Raw genomic sequence first — 13,655 nt, 5'->3', positions numbered from 1 at the left:
AATGTAACATGTGAAATGTTTATGATCTACTAATAATGACTGCAATGTAAAACTTATCACAGTATTTTCACATTTATTTACGCAATGCAAAATTTTAATTTTCAACATTATGTCAAGAATGGTACCCATTTAGGAAAGAAGTGTATGCCCAATGTGCTCTGAATTTCATTCAGTCTTAGTCTTTGTGTGATCAGATTAACCTCAGTGTTTAGACGGTGGGGGGCTGGAGACTTACAAATCTCTCAGACTACTAGGTAGTGGGTCTTGTACTGGCCACAGTCTTTGTATGTTATATAAATACCCATTGAATAACTTCTCAGCCTTTTGGTTACAATCAAGAATAAAATACTGTAGCAGAGGAAGCTATAGGTTGAGCCTTTCTAGTTCAAGTATGATGTGCATCGAGGTTTGATGCATGGGAATTAATTGCATTATGAAAGTAGAGAGACCAGTGCAAGACCCAGTCTTACTGTGCATTCCTCTCTAGGTGTTGTCTATTACACTGTGCTGGCACAGGGCTCTCAATTCGGTGCCATCAAACGTGCCTACATCCCCGACTTTGAATCTGGCAGTAACAATCCCATACGTGAAGTTGACCTGGGCCTGAAATATTTAATGCAGCCAGATGGATTAGCTGTGGACTGGGTCGGAAGGTAAATATGCCACGCGTCTCTCTTGCCCATTTCATTCTCACGAGCGAGTACTGCTTCACCACGGTGCATGTGTTCTAATAGTGAGCTCAGCAGCTAGCCCAGTTCAGCCCTGTGTGGGCGTGCTCTGGTCACGGCAACCACTCCTGCTTGCCCCTGTGTGCAGTACAAACATTGTCCTTTTCTATATTCAGTGTATAGCACACAAGGCTTTGGGCAAGCACTCAGGGTCAAGATTGTATGTTAAATGTGAGAGCTCTGTATTCCAAGACTAACATTGAGTATGGCAGTGTTCTTCAAGTGTCTTTCTTTGAGATTTAACATCTCATCTGGTAATTAATTGGGAAAAAGAACAAGCCACCGTTTTCCCGTGTCCAAGCTAGCTGGTACCAACTAGAAAGTTAATAGAGCCTTTACTCATGTGCTGTTCTGTTGGGACTGTCTAGAACCTTTTGGCTCACAGTTTGGATGCCCTCTAGCTTAGAACCCTCTCTAGAATCTTGATCACAGTGATGCCTGCTATGCAGCCTGGGATGCAGGAGTTACCAATAACCCCCTTTCCCAGGAAGGGGCTCGCAGGAGCCAGATGCTGGTGAGAGTGTCTTGACCTTGAAAATGAGGTAAGAACCGGAAGCCTCAGTGGAGAAAGAGGAGTCATTTGAAGTACAAATTCATTTCTTCCCTTTTAACAATCTTGTCCTGGGAGACCTGAGCTTCTCCAAAGAAGTTAATTGAGTCCCCAGTGTGCCTGGAGGCTAACAGAAGCCTCACCCTCAGCACATTCTGCCAGGAAGCCAGGCCTTAGTGAACCATTACCGAAAACTCCAGCTGTTAAGTTTCACCTTTCTTAGCCTCAGCAAGACACCGCAGGAGTTCATTCTGCTTGCTAGAGAAAGAGCTTGCAGCCTCAGACATGGAAATAGGTCAAGGCTAGCCTTGCTGAGTTTTTATTTTGAAATGCTATTTTCATTCATCTTTGGAGCTGATGCTCAGTCCTTCTTGATTACAGTTGTGCTCATTGCTGAGGGAGATGAGACTCCCGGGCAGTAAGAATGAAAAACCACACGCCTCAATCTGCCCGTGGAAGCATGAGTGGAAGACTCGTAGATATTGAGATGCATTTTACAGGCGTCTGAGTGTTTGTTGCCCTGGCTTGAACTTACAAGTCACATTTTCTCACATCTCTTTTTAAACGATTGGCCCACGTGTTTCTACTTAACCCTGCTTCTCTACATTCAGGCATATTTACTGGTCAGATGCTAAGAGCCAACGAATTGAGGTCGCTACCCTTGATGGAAGATACCGGAAGTGGCTGATCACCACCCAGCTGGATCAGCCAGCTGCCGTTGCTGTGAATCCTAAGCTAGGGTAAGTATTTGAAGAGATGCTCTAGTCAATATAGAGTTTCTACTGGAGAAATTGCACTTTGGGATGTGCATGAGGATCCATCTGCTCACACAAATCCCTGCTCTGCACTTTTATTTGGTTGTATTAAAAAATAGCTTGCTGATTGAAACTCAGCTGGAAATCTGGTTGTATTTCACTGGCTATAAAATTTCATTTCCAAAGTATGAAAAAAATACATTAAAAAGGCATGTTCATACACATACATTGTTTACTTACAGAAACACGGCAATTGGTAGCTGACCTCACTGTGAGAAAGAACTAGTTTGGTCTTTTCCTCTTGAGTTTTGACATTTACATGGACATTTAGCAAGCACTTTGCCTATTTGGACAGGACTGGTGTCCTGTATTTGTGTTTGAAGCACAGAGTTATTATTACTTTGATATTGTTGTCTTCTCTATGTGAAATCATGGCCCTAAGGGATTCAGTGGTGATGCTTAAAATGGCTTCCTTGAGAAGATCGAACTCCTGATGCGGACTTGACTTTAGCATCAAACTATGTGTCTTGTGTATAACACATGGAGATCGAGAGACATCTTTATAGAAGCAGTATTACTCACACTCAGGAAGGTGGTTGGTTGCACCATTGCTAATGCTTCCTGTGCCACAGAGCGAGGAAGCTCCATGAGATGAGTTGCTTCAACCAGGCAATTTTCCGTTGCAGGCTGATGTTCTGGACCGACCAGGGAAAACAGCCTAAAATTGAGTCTGCCTGGATGAATGGGGAACATCGCAGTGTTCTGGTTTCTGAGAACCTTGGCTGGCCAAATGGTCTCTCCATAGATTATCTGAATGATGATCGGATCTATTGGAGTGACTCCAAAGAAGATGTTATTGAAACCATTAAGTATGATGGGACTGACAGGAGACTCATCATAAATGAAGGTTAGCAGTTAGGATTTGTATATCAATAATGTTCTAACATGTTTTCACTGTGTCTTAGGATACGGCTTATGTAATTCCTCAGATTTGTTTCCATCAGCACCCGGCTGCTATATTAAATTCAAACTAACTCACAGCAATAGTCCTTTTTATATTTTTTATGAATCAGATAATGAAAGGGCTAAGGTTTCTGTTAGGCCCTTCTGAGAGTGTATCTTCCTTATGTTAAGTCATGTATGTTCTTACTAATATACATACAACTGCTTCCAGGCCTATTCATCTCCCATGTGCTAGCCTGTTCTTGTGTTCAACCAGAAACATGTAAGGAAAGGAACATTTTGTTTTATTATTCAAAACCTAACACAGACACGTAACAATCCAGTTCATACCACATGTCTTTTAACTGGCCAGTATGCTCTTACGTCCGGGAGACAGGGAGGGTCTTAGTTCATCACATTGTTTCTTAAAATGGAATACAATCAGCAGCTTTAAAGTCAGACCATGTATACTGACTCGTTTTATTTATCTTGAACTCTTCATGTAACCCAGAAGTCTGCCCAAGTTCACGAGATATTACTTCAAGCCAAACGACAGCAGGCACAGTCGTGCTGGGTATAATGTCTCATTAGCCCTGTTTCATTTTCTCACTATTGCTACGCAGCAATGAAGCCCTTCAGTCTGGACATCTTCGAAGACCAGCTCTACTGGGTCGCTAAGGAAAAGGGAGAAGTGTGGAGACAAAATAAATTTGGGAAAGAGAACAAAGAGAAAGTGCTGGTGGTGAACCCTTGGCTCACTCAAGTCCGAATCTTCCATCAGCTGAGATACAACCAGTCAGGTAAATACCAGTCTTGGGAAGAGATGTTCCTCATGGACTGCACACCTTAGTTTAGAATACTGGCTATAGTGTTAGTGGATGATAAGGGTCACAATGGGGGAGTGGGTCCGGGAGTGGGTAGGGATGGGTGCTGTAACATTTTAAATGTAGAAAGAGAACGTTGTAGGCTGAATGAAAATACATAAATCATGAACACACACATACACATACACACACACACACACACACACACATACACACACAAATCATTAGCAATGTTTCAGTACTTATTTGTCATTTAGGGAGACAGACTTTTAGGCCACAGAATCTAGAGGCATGAGCATCTCATGAATGTCAGAAATCATGTTCATTCGTAAGATGGTAAAAACATGAGGAAATAGCTTTGTTTCGGCCCCATTCAGGCCTGCTTCCTAGGTTACCTGTGTTACATGTGAGGAGAAAAAGACAGGATATTTTTGAAATGAGCGGAGAAATTGGCCTTAACTAAGTTATCTAGTACCAGATTCTTTCATACTATCTGCCACTTCTTGTTTCAAATAAGGAATATGAGGCAGAAACAGTTAACAACATGTCATACCACCAGTGGTTATGTCTTTAAGCATAATTCTATCCAATCCAAAGCTTTGTTTGTTTGTTAGTTTTTCTCGCTGTTTTGGAGGTCTGTATTCTGGCTCTGGCTGAATTCTGCTATAGGCTTGGACAAGTCATTCTGAGTCAGGGACAGAGTTCACTGATGTCCGTTCACTGATGTCCTGAGAGCCTGTATTAGCCTTGAGTGACCACAAGTGACCTTGTGACTTTCATGACTGTCCTTCAGTCAGCTGACACTCTGGCTCCTGCTGGAACATGCAGATTCAGATGAAGGCCTGGGATTTCTCTTACTTCCCAAATGTGCTAGATTGGCATTCACTGTGGGTCAACTGTCTTTAAGTTCTAGCATAGATCAGACTGGCAGACCTTGTTAAACATGGCTTGCTGTGTCCTGCCTGTGGATGTTGGAAGTTCTCAGTCATTGTGCATTCCGGTGGCTAAGGAAATGTGAAACCAGTTCACCAGTCTTTGCTCCTCTCCAGACAGAGCACTTGAACTTCTAAAGCAGAATCTGAATTTATAGAGATTTAATATCTGATTAAAATTCGAAGAACTCTACTCCAGAAAGCAGGCAAAAGAGTCAGTTGGGGTAGATTTTGGATGCAGCTTTTGTAAAATGTCTTATTTATCTGATCTCTATGCCTCAATTAAGATTGAATTTTGTGTGGTAGTAAATAAAGATCACAGAACGTTAGTCTGAGAAAGAATCCGGGGAACATGGGTCTAATTTAACCCTTGGTCCTTCACAATCCATGTAAGAGTATTTTTCAAACGGTTCTGGGATTATATGAAGAGTTTTAAATGTGACTAGTTGGGCTCCATCCCAATGTAATAATGTCTCAGTGGTTCCTGGCTCATTCTGTCAAATCCTTTTTATTTTCCACAGTAGAGGTTTCCAAAGGTTTTGTAGGAAGCTCACTCTGGCTCTGGGTAGACTTGATCCACCCAGATTTGGGCAATGACAAGTCTTGGGATGAGGCTTTGATCTTTTGAGCACATCTTAAAGGTGCTTAGCACCAACAGGTGTTGAGTGTATGCTTGAACCAAGCAGGCACTCACCTTCCAACAGCAGAGATGAATGGCAACCATGGACACTGTGACTAGCACAGAAATCACTTTGGTACGGTGGCACAGATAGTAGTGTTAGGTGAGTGTGGGCCTAGAGGTCCTGGATGCTGCCTGGGCCGTGCCAATGCCGGGCAGAGCCACATCGGTTAGTGGGCATCCTCTGGTTGAGGTACCCAGTCTCTTGTCAGGACTTAACTCAGTTCTCCTCTCCTTTCCAGTGTCCAACCCTTGCAAGCAGGTCTGTAGCCACCTCTGCCTGCTGAGACCCGGAGGATACAGCTGTGCCTGTCCCCAAGGCTCCAACTTCGTAACTGGCAGCACTGTCGAGTGTGATGCAGGTGAGTGTATTCACTGGTCGGGAGGTCTGGGGCCTTCAGGAGTGTGGAAGCTCCCGTCTGTTGCGACCTTTGCAGATTCAAGTTAGAAAAGGGGAGGGGGGAACCAGGAAGAGCTCTGTGAGTCTCTGGGTGCAGTCATGTTGCCGTTTATGTTGTAAAAACGTTTCGAAGAGTGGATTTTCTGTGAGGCGCTTCCTCCCTTCTTCCCCCCCTCCCAAGGTAGATTCCCCCCCCCCTTTCCCAGAATTCACTCAAGGTAGAGAACTATTTCCTGCGGTGGGAGGAGCTTGCATAGAACAGGGAGGGGCTTGAGGACACAGCCGCACATGCGCATTTCGGAATTTTGAACCATCTTAGGACTGCAGTTTGAGAGCTGGCTATGTGGCTGAGAAGTGATGTCCAGAATAGGAAGCACTGGTTTGGTTGTCATGCCTTCCTCTGGATGAGCTCTTTTCCTCAAGACCCGCTTTTCAGGAGCTCTTCTAAACCAACATCCTCTGCTTAATGAGCAATCAGAAAGCCATTCTGCAATTTACCCTGCAGCCTATTTATGACTGACATGGGGGGGGGGGGCGGGGGCGGGGCTTCCTAAAGTCTAAGCTGGTGGGGAAATGAAGAGGCAGGAACAGTTTCTATCACTGGGGAAGCAAGCGATTAGCAAGGATTCGTCTCATTTGGAGAACGTACTCAGGGTGGAAATACTGCTTTTTCTCGTCTTGTCTCCTGTCCCGTGTGCCTGGAGAACTGTTGACAAGATTTGGGTATTTTTTTGAGGCTGGAGAGATGGCTCAGTGCTTAAGAGCACCGGCTGCTTGTTCCCAGCCCCCACACAGGGACTCACAACCACCTGTGACTCCAGTCCAAGGGGATCTGACAACTTCTGGCTTCTGAGGGTACGACACACTCTAGTAGGAGGGCACTGCACTTCTGTGGTGCACAGACACATGCAGGCGAACACAAACACTTTATAGTATTCTCATTTAAAAGGACTTTATCCAAAGTGAGCTCATGAGTGGTGACAGTTGGGACTTGATGTGGTCTATTGTTCATTAACTTACCAGTGAGGTCAGTGGTATTCACTGAATGTCCACTCTACTGGGTATGATCGAGACCAGCAGAGATAATATAAGTGAGCAAGCAGACAAATCCCTTCTCTTTGAGTTTACTTGCTAGTAGCACAAGAAACCAAAAAGCCTATGAGTATGAAACAGCACAAGTGGTAGAAATACAATGGACTAAAACCACAATAGAACAGTTCGGGGGGTGGCATGGCCTTGGCTAGCCTCTTTGATAAAGGGAACACTGAGTAGAGACCTATAGAGACCAGAGAATAGACAACAAATAAAACAAAATACACATGCTCAACCAGGGAGTATGCTAGGGCTGAGCCAGGAGGATATCCCTTTGTCGCTGTCCCACAGGTACTTGTGCGTCTGTCTGTGTCTGTGTGTCTGCCTCTTGCCTTCTCCCATGCCAAAGTTCCAGAGTTTCAACCTGTGTCTTAAGTAAACTCTTAGATGTAATGGTTCCCAGAAGAGAATCTGGAGAACTTCAGGTGACAGAACAGTGTATGCTCTGGATTTAGTATCTCCCCTGCCCCCCATTGTTTAGAGGGAAAAAGTACTCTCTGCAAGCATCTATAATTCTCCCAAGATCTCACCACTGTTTAGGAAGTTTGTTTGCCTTAGGGAGCAGGGGCTAGCCTTTCAGCGTCAGCTGGCCTGACCCTCCCCATCCCCCGTCTCAGTCCTGGGCATCTTTGGCATGGCGCAGTGCTCTGCTTTGGTGGGTGTGTGGCTGACTAACCCATGCATGGCTTTTCCTTTCTGCAGCCAGTGAACTTCCGATCACCATGCCTCCTCCATGCAGGTGCATGTACGGAGGAACTTGCTATTTTGATGAGAATGACCTCCCCAAATGCAAGTAAGTCTGACTCTCTGTCCCAGCTGTAGACCCTGACTCTTTAGGGCAGCCTGAGATCTTAATATCGCTGGGAAAACAAGTACTAGGCTCGTCCAATTCACCATTTCATATCTAACCAGCTTTTCCTCCTTTGGGGGAGTCTTGGCTTCCCAAGTCATAACTAGCATAAACCTCACCTGAAGACCTGCCTCAAATGCCTATGTGCCTTCTCAGGGATACTGCATTTTTAACAACTCTTGAGAATCCCAGTCATATCCAGGAGTGGGGAGTTAGAGGGTGGCAGTATGTCTCCACATGCCACCGCCCACCTCACCTGGGAAGATGGATTTTAGGGAGATGGGAGAGCAACTGACAGGGTCATGACAAGCAGACCGGTCTGGAGGGAAACTGTCATCGCAGAGCAAGATGAGTTGTCCCTCTCTCAAAGGTGGTTGGAGGACAGAGCCCCGCCATTTTGTCTATGCTTCCTCTCGAAGGAAGAAAGGCGCAGAGCAGAGGAGCCAGGAGGCTTAGTTCATGAGACTGACTATCTAGGCGCTGTGCTACCGTGAGTGGCTTTCTAGAATGGGCGTTCTTAGTTTGGCAGAACACTCGGATGGGGAGTGGGGCTGCGTTGCCTGCTCCTCATACATCCCTGGATCAGGGCTCTTTCTGCTTCCTTGCATGGGTACCAGTCTAGCCTCTGAAGGCAACTGTGCCTCCTTCTCCTTCCAGGTGTTCTAGTGGCTACAGTGGAGAATACTGTGAGGTTGGGCTCTCGAGAGGCATCCCTCCAGGGACGAGTAAGTGTCAGAAATATGGTGACCAGCCTTTGAAGGGCCAGTGGTGAGCCCCTCTAACCTTTCCTTGTCCAGGGGCTGATGTCCACTCTCTGCTTCTTCCCTCTGTGTAGCGATGGCTGTCCTGTTGACCTTCGTGATCGTCATCATTGTTGGAGCTCTGGTCCTCGTTGGATTCTTTCACTACAGGAAAACTGGCTCTCTCTTACCCTCTCTGCCCAAGCTGCCGAGGTCAGTCTCCTTAGGAGGCATGCAATAAGCCTGCGTATGGTGACTTTCATTTGTTAGAATGATAGCTCACCGATCTCCACGATCAAGGTGGTCTTCATTTCTTTGCTCATTTTATGACACAAGATTTATTTTTTTCTTGTGGCCTCCATCTTGCTATGGGACCACGTGTACCAGTGTCCCCCCACCCTCAGTTCTGAGGACTGAGAGCAGTCACTGCCCATCACAACGTCTTCATGGAGCTCCCCCTGAAGCGTGTGCTGCAAGACCGTATTTTACCGTGTGGGGCAGGCGAGGGCAGAGCTAGCTGTGGGTTGGCTTGGCTTTCTTCCTGTGTTTGGGGATGTGCTTCCATGTGCCCCTGGGGAGAGAGTTGCACATAGAAGGTTCAGTAATGTGGAAGGGAGGAAAGTAATTACGAAATTAAAGCCAAAAGCATAACAACAACACAACACAACAAATGAAGTATCTGTGCCTCATTTCAGCTTGAGCAGCCTTGCCAAACCCTCTGAGAATGGAAACGGGGTGACTTTCAGATCAGGGGCTGATGTGAACATGGACGTTGGCGTGTCTCCCTTTGGCCCTGAGACAATTATTGACAGATCCATGGCGATGGTGAGCGTGGTTGGAAGGCTTTCATCTACACTAATCGATGGAAGAAACTCTCCTTATAAGGAATAAAGCTGATCTTGGGGAAACTAACACCAATACAGTCTGTGCTCTGTAAGCCTTAGATTAGATGGAAATCGGCTCCGCCATGCACCATCTATTCACGGATAGGCAAGGATGGGTCTAGTACAGCCTTGGCCTGTGGGGACTTCCTGTAATCTGGAAACCCACTTTGTCCCCACCTCCTGTCACCCATCCTCACCCCTGCCTGAAAGAACTTCATGCTGCCTTATTTTCCTCTATTTCCTACCATCACCTACCTCCCCTATTCTTCAATATTCCCCCCCCCCCCCAAGTGCATTAAGTACATTAAAGGACCATTGAGAATTCAGCTATGAGAAGATTATTTGTGTTTTCTGGAGCAGATTGGCTCAGTTCACTTTTTATTAGTTGAAACAATAGTTTGTTAGTTAGACGTCATGGGTCTCTTCGGCTATTTTCTCTCACCCACCCTCTCAAAGACCTTTGGGTGGCTTTTTGTGAAAGTGTCTGGTGAGCATCCAGGGACAAGGGAGACGCCTTTCTCTCTGAAGCGGATCAGTGGGTGTGACCCCTCTCTCTCTCTCTTCCCGCCAGAATGAACACTTCGTCATGGAGGTAGGCAAGCAGCCTGTGATATTTGAAAACCCAATGTATGCAGCCAAGGACAATACTTCCAAAGTAGCCATGGCAGCACAGGTGAGATTCTGTCCCATGATCTGTTTTCAGACTCCATTGCTTCTAGGTCTTTCTGTGAGAGGAAGCGCAGTGGCCTGCATCTCAGCTTTGCCACCCACAGTCACAAAGCGACCCCTGGATGCAGCCCTGCAAATAGTCAGAGCCCTGTGTTGTGGCAGAGATGGGAGGCTTAGCAGCTATGCCGAGGGTTGGGGGTAGGGGTGGGGAGGCGAAACAGGCAACTATGCCAGACGTGATCACGAGGGTGCTATCAGAGAGGTGCTAAAGTGAGAGGGACGGCCTGTTCTGAAGAGTACAGAGGTCTGAAGTTAAGATTTGCTCTGAAGGCTTTTTACTCGGTACCTTTAAGAGAAGCTGGAGAAGAGACAGGTTATTGCCATTAGTCTGGACTAATGGCCCAGTGTTTCTTCCACATCCATCAGCTTCTGGCCTGTTCCCCGTGTCTGTGCAGCAAATAGCGGTCAGTGTTTTCGAGGGATTTCTGACTCGACACGCGGGTATTTTAATAAGAGGTGGTAGAAATGAGCTTTCCTAAGAGCAAAAAAAAAAAAAAAAAAAGATTTGAATCGTGAACGAATTTTGCCTGCTCTTTGGTAGTGCATCATGGGATAGAGATGGCATCTCGTCTGGTGTTTTTCACAGGAAACAAAAAGGAGGTTGTGCAAGTTTAAAAAGAAACAAAATGGTGAATGTAAAATACGAGAAAATGAGCACAGTGCCTTCCATGTAATGTACCTAGTCAGGGTGATATGGGTAGCCATGCTGTTACGTGAATTTTACAAAAATAGAAAAGTATTAAGGTCATTTGACTACTTAAAAATATTATCCTCTTTTAGGCAATCCTCAAATTGGCTCCCTTTATTGTTTTTGTTATTTATCTTTTGAGACATAGTCTCACCATGTAGACCAGGCTGGCTTCAAACCTACAGAGATTTGCCTGCCTCTGCCCCCCTGTCCCTCTGCCCCCTGTCCCTCTGCCCCCTGTCCCTCTGCCCCCCTGTCCCCCTGCCCCCCTGTCCCTCTGCCCCCTGTCCCTCTGCCCCCTGTTCCTCTGCCCCCCTGTCCCTCTGCCCCCTGTTCCTCTGCCCCCCTGTCCCTCTGCCCCCCTGTCCCTCTGCCCCCCTGTCCCTCTGCCCCCCTGTCCCTCTGCCCCCTGTCCCTCTGCCCCCCTGTCCCTCTGCCCCCTGTCCCTCTGCCCCCCTGTCCCTCTGCCCCCCTGTCCCTCTGCCCCCCTGTCCCACTGCCCCCTGTCCCTCTGCCCCCCTGTCCCTCTGCCCCCTGTCCCTCTGCCCCCTGTCCCTCTGCCCCCTGTTCCTCTGCCCCCCTGTCCCACTGCCCCCTGTCCCTCTGCCCCCCTGTCCCTCTGTCCCCTGTCCCTCTGCCCCCTGTCCCTCTGCCCCCTGTCCCTCTGCCCCCTGTCCCTCTGCCCCCTGTCCCTCTGCCCCCCTGTCCCTCTGCCCCCCTGTCCCTCTGCCCCCCTGTCCCTCTGCCCCCTGTCCCACTGCCCCCTGTCCCTCTGCCCCTCTGCCCCTCTCTACCCCTCCTACTCCCCCTGCCCCTGCCGGGATTAGTGGTATAAGCTACCATACCTGACCACACTCATTTTATTCTTAACCTTCAAAGAGGATTGGTCCACTGCTTTGTGTGGCTGTTTGTGCTATTACTTAGTTGCTGTTTCTTAGTGTTGTTAGTTAGTGCTTGGTTGCCAATATGCAACTAGAACACCTTTTATCCCAAAGCATGGTGGGAATGAAGGGTGTGGACAATGCAGCTGCAGCAGGAGTTATACTAACTGAGGGCATGACAGCCAAAGGTGTCTTGCCTGCTGCAGTTGATATTGTAGGTGACTTGGCGGTTGTTGCTCTTATTTGAGGGACGTGGGAGTGGTGCTTAGTTTACAGCTGCCAGTGTCTCTTATTGATAAAAAAGGAACCTGACTATGTCCATGGAGGACAAGGTGGCAAACAGAACCCAGATCCATTATTTATGTATTAACTTCTTCCTTCAACACTGCACAGGGGCCGTCAATATGCTCACAGGTGACTGTGCCAGAAAATGTGGAAAACCAGAATTATGGAAGGCCCATAGATCCTTCTGAGATAGTTCCAGAGCCAAAGCCAGCCTCCCCTGGAGCTGATGAAACTCAGGTAAATCATGAAAAGAAATTTGCAAAGGACTTTGACGCTAATCCACGGAAGGCCACGTACATCCAAGGAATGGAAAAGAAACTTCTGGATTTAGTATATCTTCATGAAAAGGACATCGAGTCTGGGACATCTAAATAGCATGCATAGTAATGTGTTGAGGGTACACATAAAAGACCGGAGATGCTCTTAGCTCCAAGATGCTCTTAGCACTTTTCTACTATTACCAATGTTTACCACCAGGTGGCACTATTTTATCACCTCTTCCTCTGTTTCCACCTAAGTGTCAATCCAATCTTCCCACAAGTGCTGTATTTAGTGTGCCAGGAGACACAAACAAAACAAAAAAGAGAGAATTTTTTCTTAATCATATATGCTATACCTTTGCATATCATAGGATATTTGGGTTGCAGTTGAACAAGTCCCTTTGAGATGAAATTGTATTAAGTGGACAGAGTGCCACTAACTTTAATGAGCATGCGTGTAGCTACCCCAGATCTACATGCTTGATTCTGGACACTGATTTTTTTACCCCTGAGAACTGTAGTCCTTCCTTATCAGTGCCCCTCACAAGGGGGACTGTGGAATGACAGCACTTGGTGGCACAAAACACCATGTAGGACACACACACACACACACACACACACACACCATAGAAAGGAAGATTTTGGTTTACCGTTTTCTCTATAGGCTACATTTAAAAGATTTGTTTGCTTTTGTGCTTTTCCTTGAGCATCCTGGCTGTTCTAGAAACTTCCATCTTAGTGGCTGGTATACTCTGTTTCTGACTGGCTGCACGGCAGGTCTTCTAGATAGCATGAGTCCAGATTTTCAGGTTGCATGTTTTGCATTGAGGAAAGACTTTGAATTTGTTACATGAAAATAGCTCAGAGGGTCTTAGTTACCCTTCAGGGACCAGAAGGGGAACTGAGTAATATACTACCTAAGCCACACCTCTAAGTCAATATGTTTTCAATAAGAGTTTAAAAACCTAGGAAAAGACACCTACGAAGAAAACAAAATAGAAAACTCCATTTCTGAAAGATGTTGGTCTCCCCTTTTCATTTAGGGCACAAAATGGAACATCTTCAAACGAAAACCCAAACAGACAACGAACTTTGAAAATCCAATCTACGCAGAGGTAATTTTTAATCCCTGTTCTAAGTACAGACATTAATTGTTTGGTTAGATTGGGCACACACTGAGATTATTCTGGACAAACCGACAAAGGTTTACAGAAGTTATACAGAACTATGTCTGGTCATGCTGAGGAAGTAAATGTCTCATCCATGTCTTGTGGTTGCAGATGGACAGTGAGCAAAAGGAAGCTGTGGCGGTGGCCCCCCCTCCATCTCCTCTCCCTGCTAAAGCTTCAAAAAGAAATTCGGCTCCAGGCTACACAGCCACAGAAGACACCTTTAAAGACACTGCACATCTTGTTAAAGAGGATTCTGATGTATAG

General features: G+C 46.4%; 1 protein-coding gene across 2 annotated transcripts in view; it reads left to right on the top strand.

Annotated features, from left to right (window-relative positions):
- The window catches only part of LRP2 (LDL receptor related protein 2), a gene marked incomplete at both ends in the record, with an annotated part of 151,842 nt that extends 138,187 nt beyond the window's left edge, over positions 1-13,655 (top strand). Inside the window, 13 exons of one of the 2 annotated variants that reach the window (XM_080927260.1) lie at positions 488-653; positions 1,890-2,018; positions 2,720-2,940; positions 3,599-3,775; positions 5,653-5,772; positions 7,605-7,695; positions 8,410-8,477; positions 8,588-8,705; positions 9,188-9,317; positions 9,948-10,049; positions 12,068-12,196; positions 13,263-13,334; positions 13,500-13,655. In XM_080927260.1, coding sequence (XP_080783386.1) covers positions 488-653; positions 1,890-2,018; positions 2,720-2,940; positions 3,599-3,775; positions 5,653-5,772; positions 7,605-7,695; positions 8,410-8,477; positions 8,588-8,705; positions 9,188-9,317; positions 9,948-10,049; positions 12,068-12,196; positions 13,263-13,334; positions 13,500-13,655 — 1,679 coding nt within the window. Of the gene's footprint in view, positions 1-487; positions 654-1,889; positions 2,019-2,719; positions 2,941-3,598; positions 3,776-5,652; positions 5,777-7,604; positions 7,696-8,409; positions 8,478-8,587; positions 8,706-9,187; positions 9,318-9,947; positions 10,050-12,067; positions 12,197-13,262; positions 13,335-13,499 lie in introns of both variants that reach the window. The other variant, XM_080927261.1, reaches the window with a different exon arrangement.

Source organism: Micromys minutus (assembly GCF_963924665.1).
Source record: "Micromys minutus genome assembly, chromosome: 13".
In the NCBI taxonomy this organism is placed as follows: Eukaryota; Metazoa; Chordata; class Mammalia; order Rodentia; family Muridae; genus Micromys; species Micromys minutus.
This window is presented reverse-complemented; position numbering and strand designations above follow the sequence as displayed.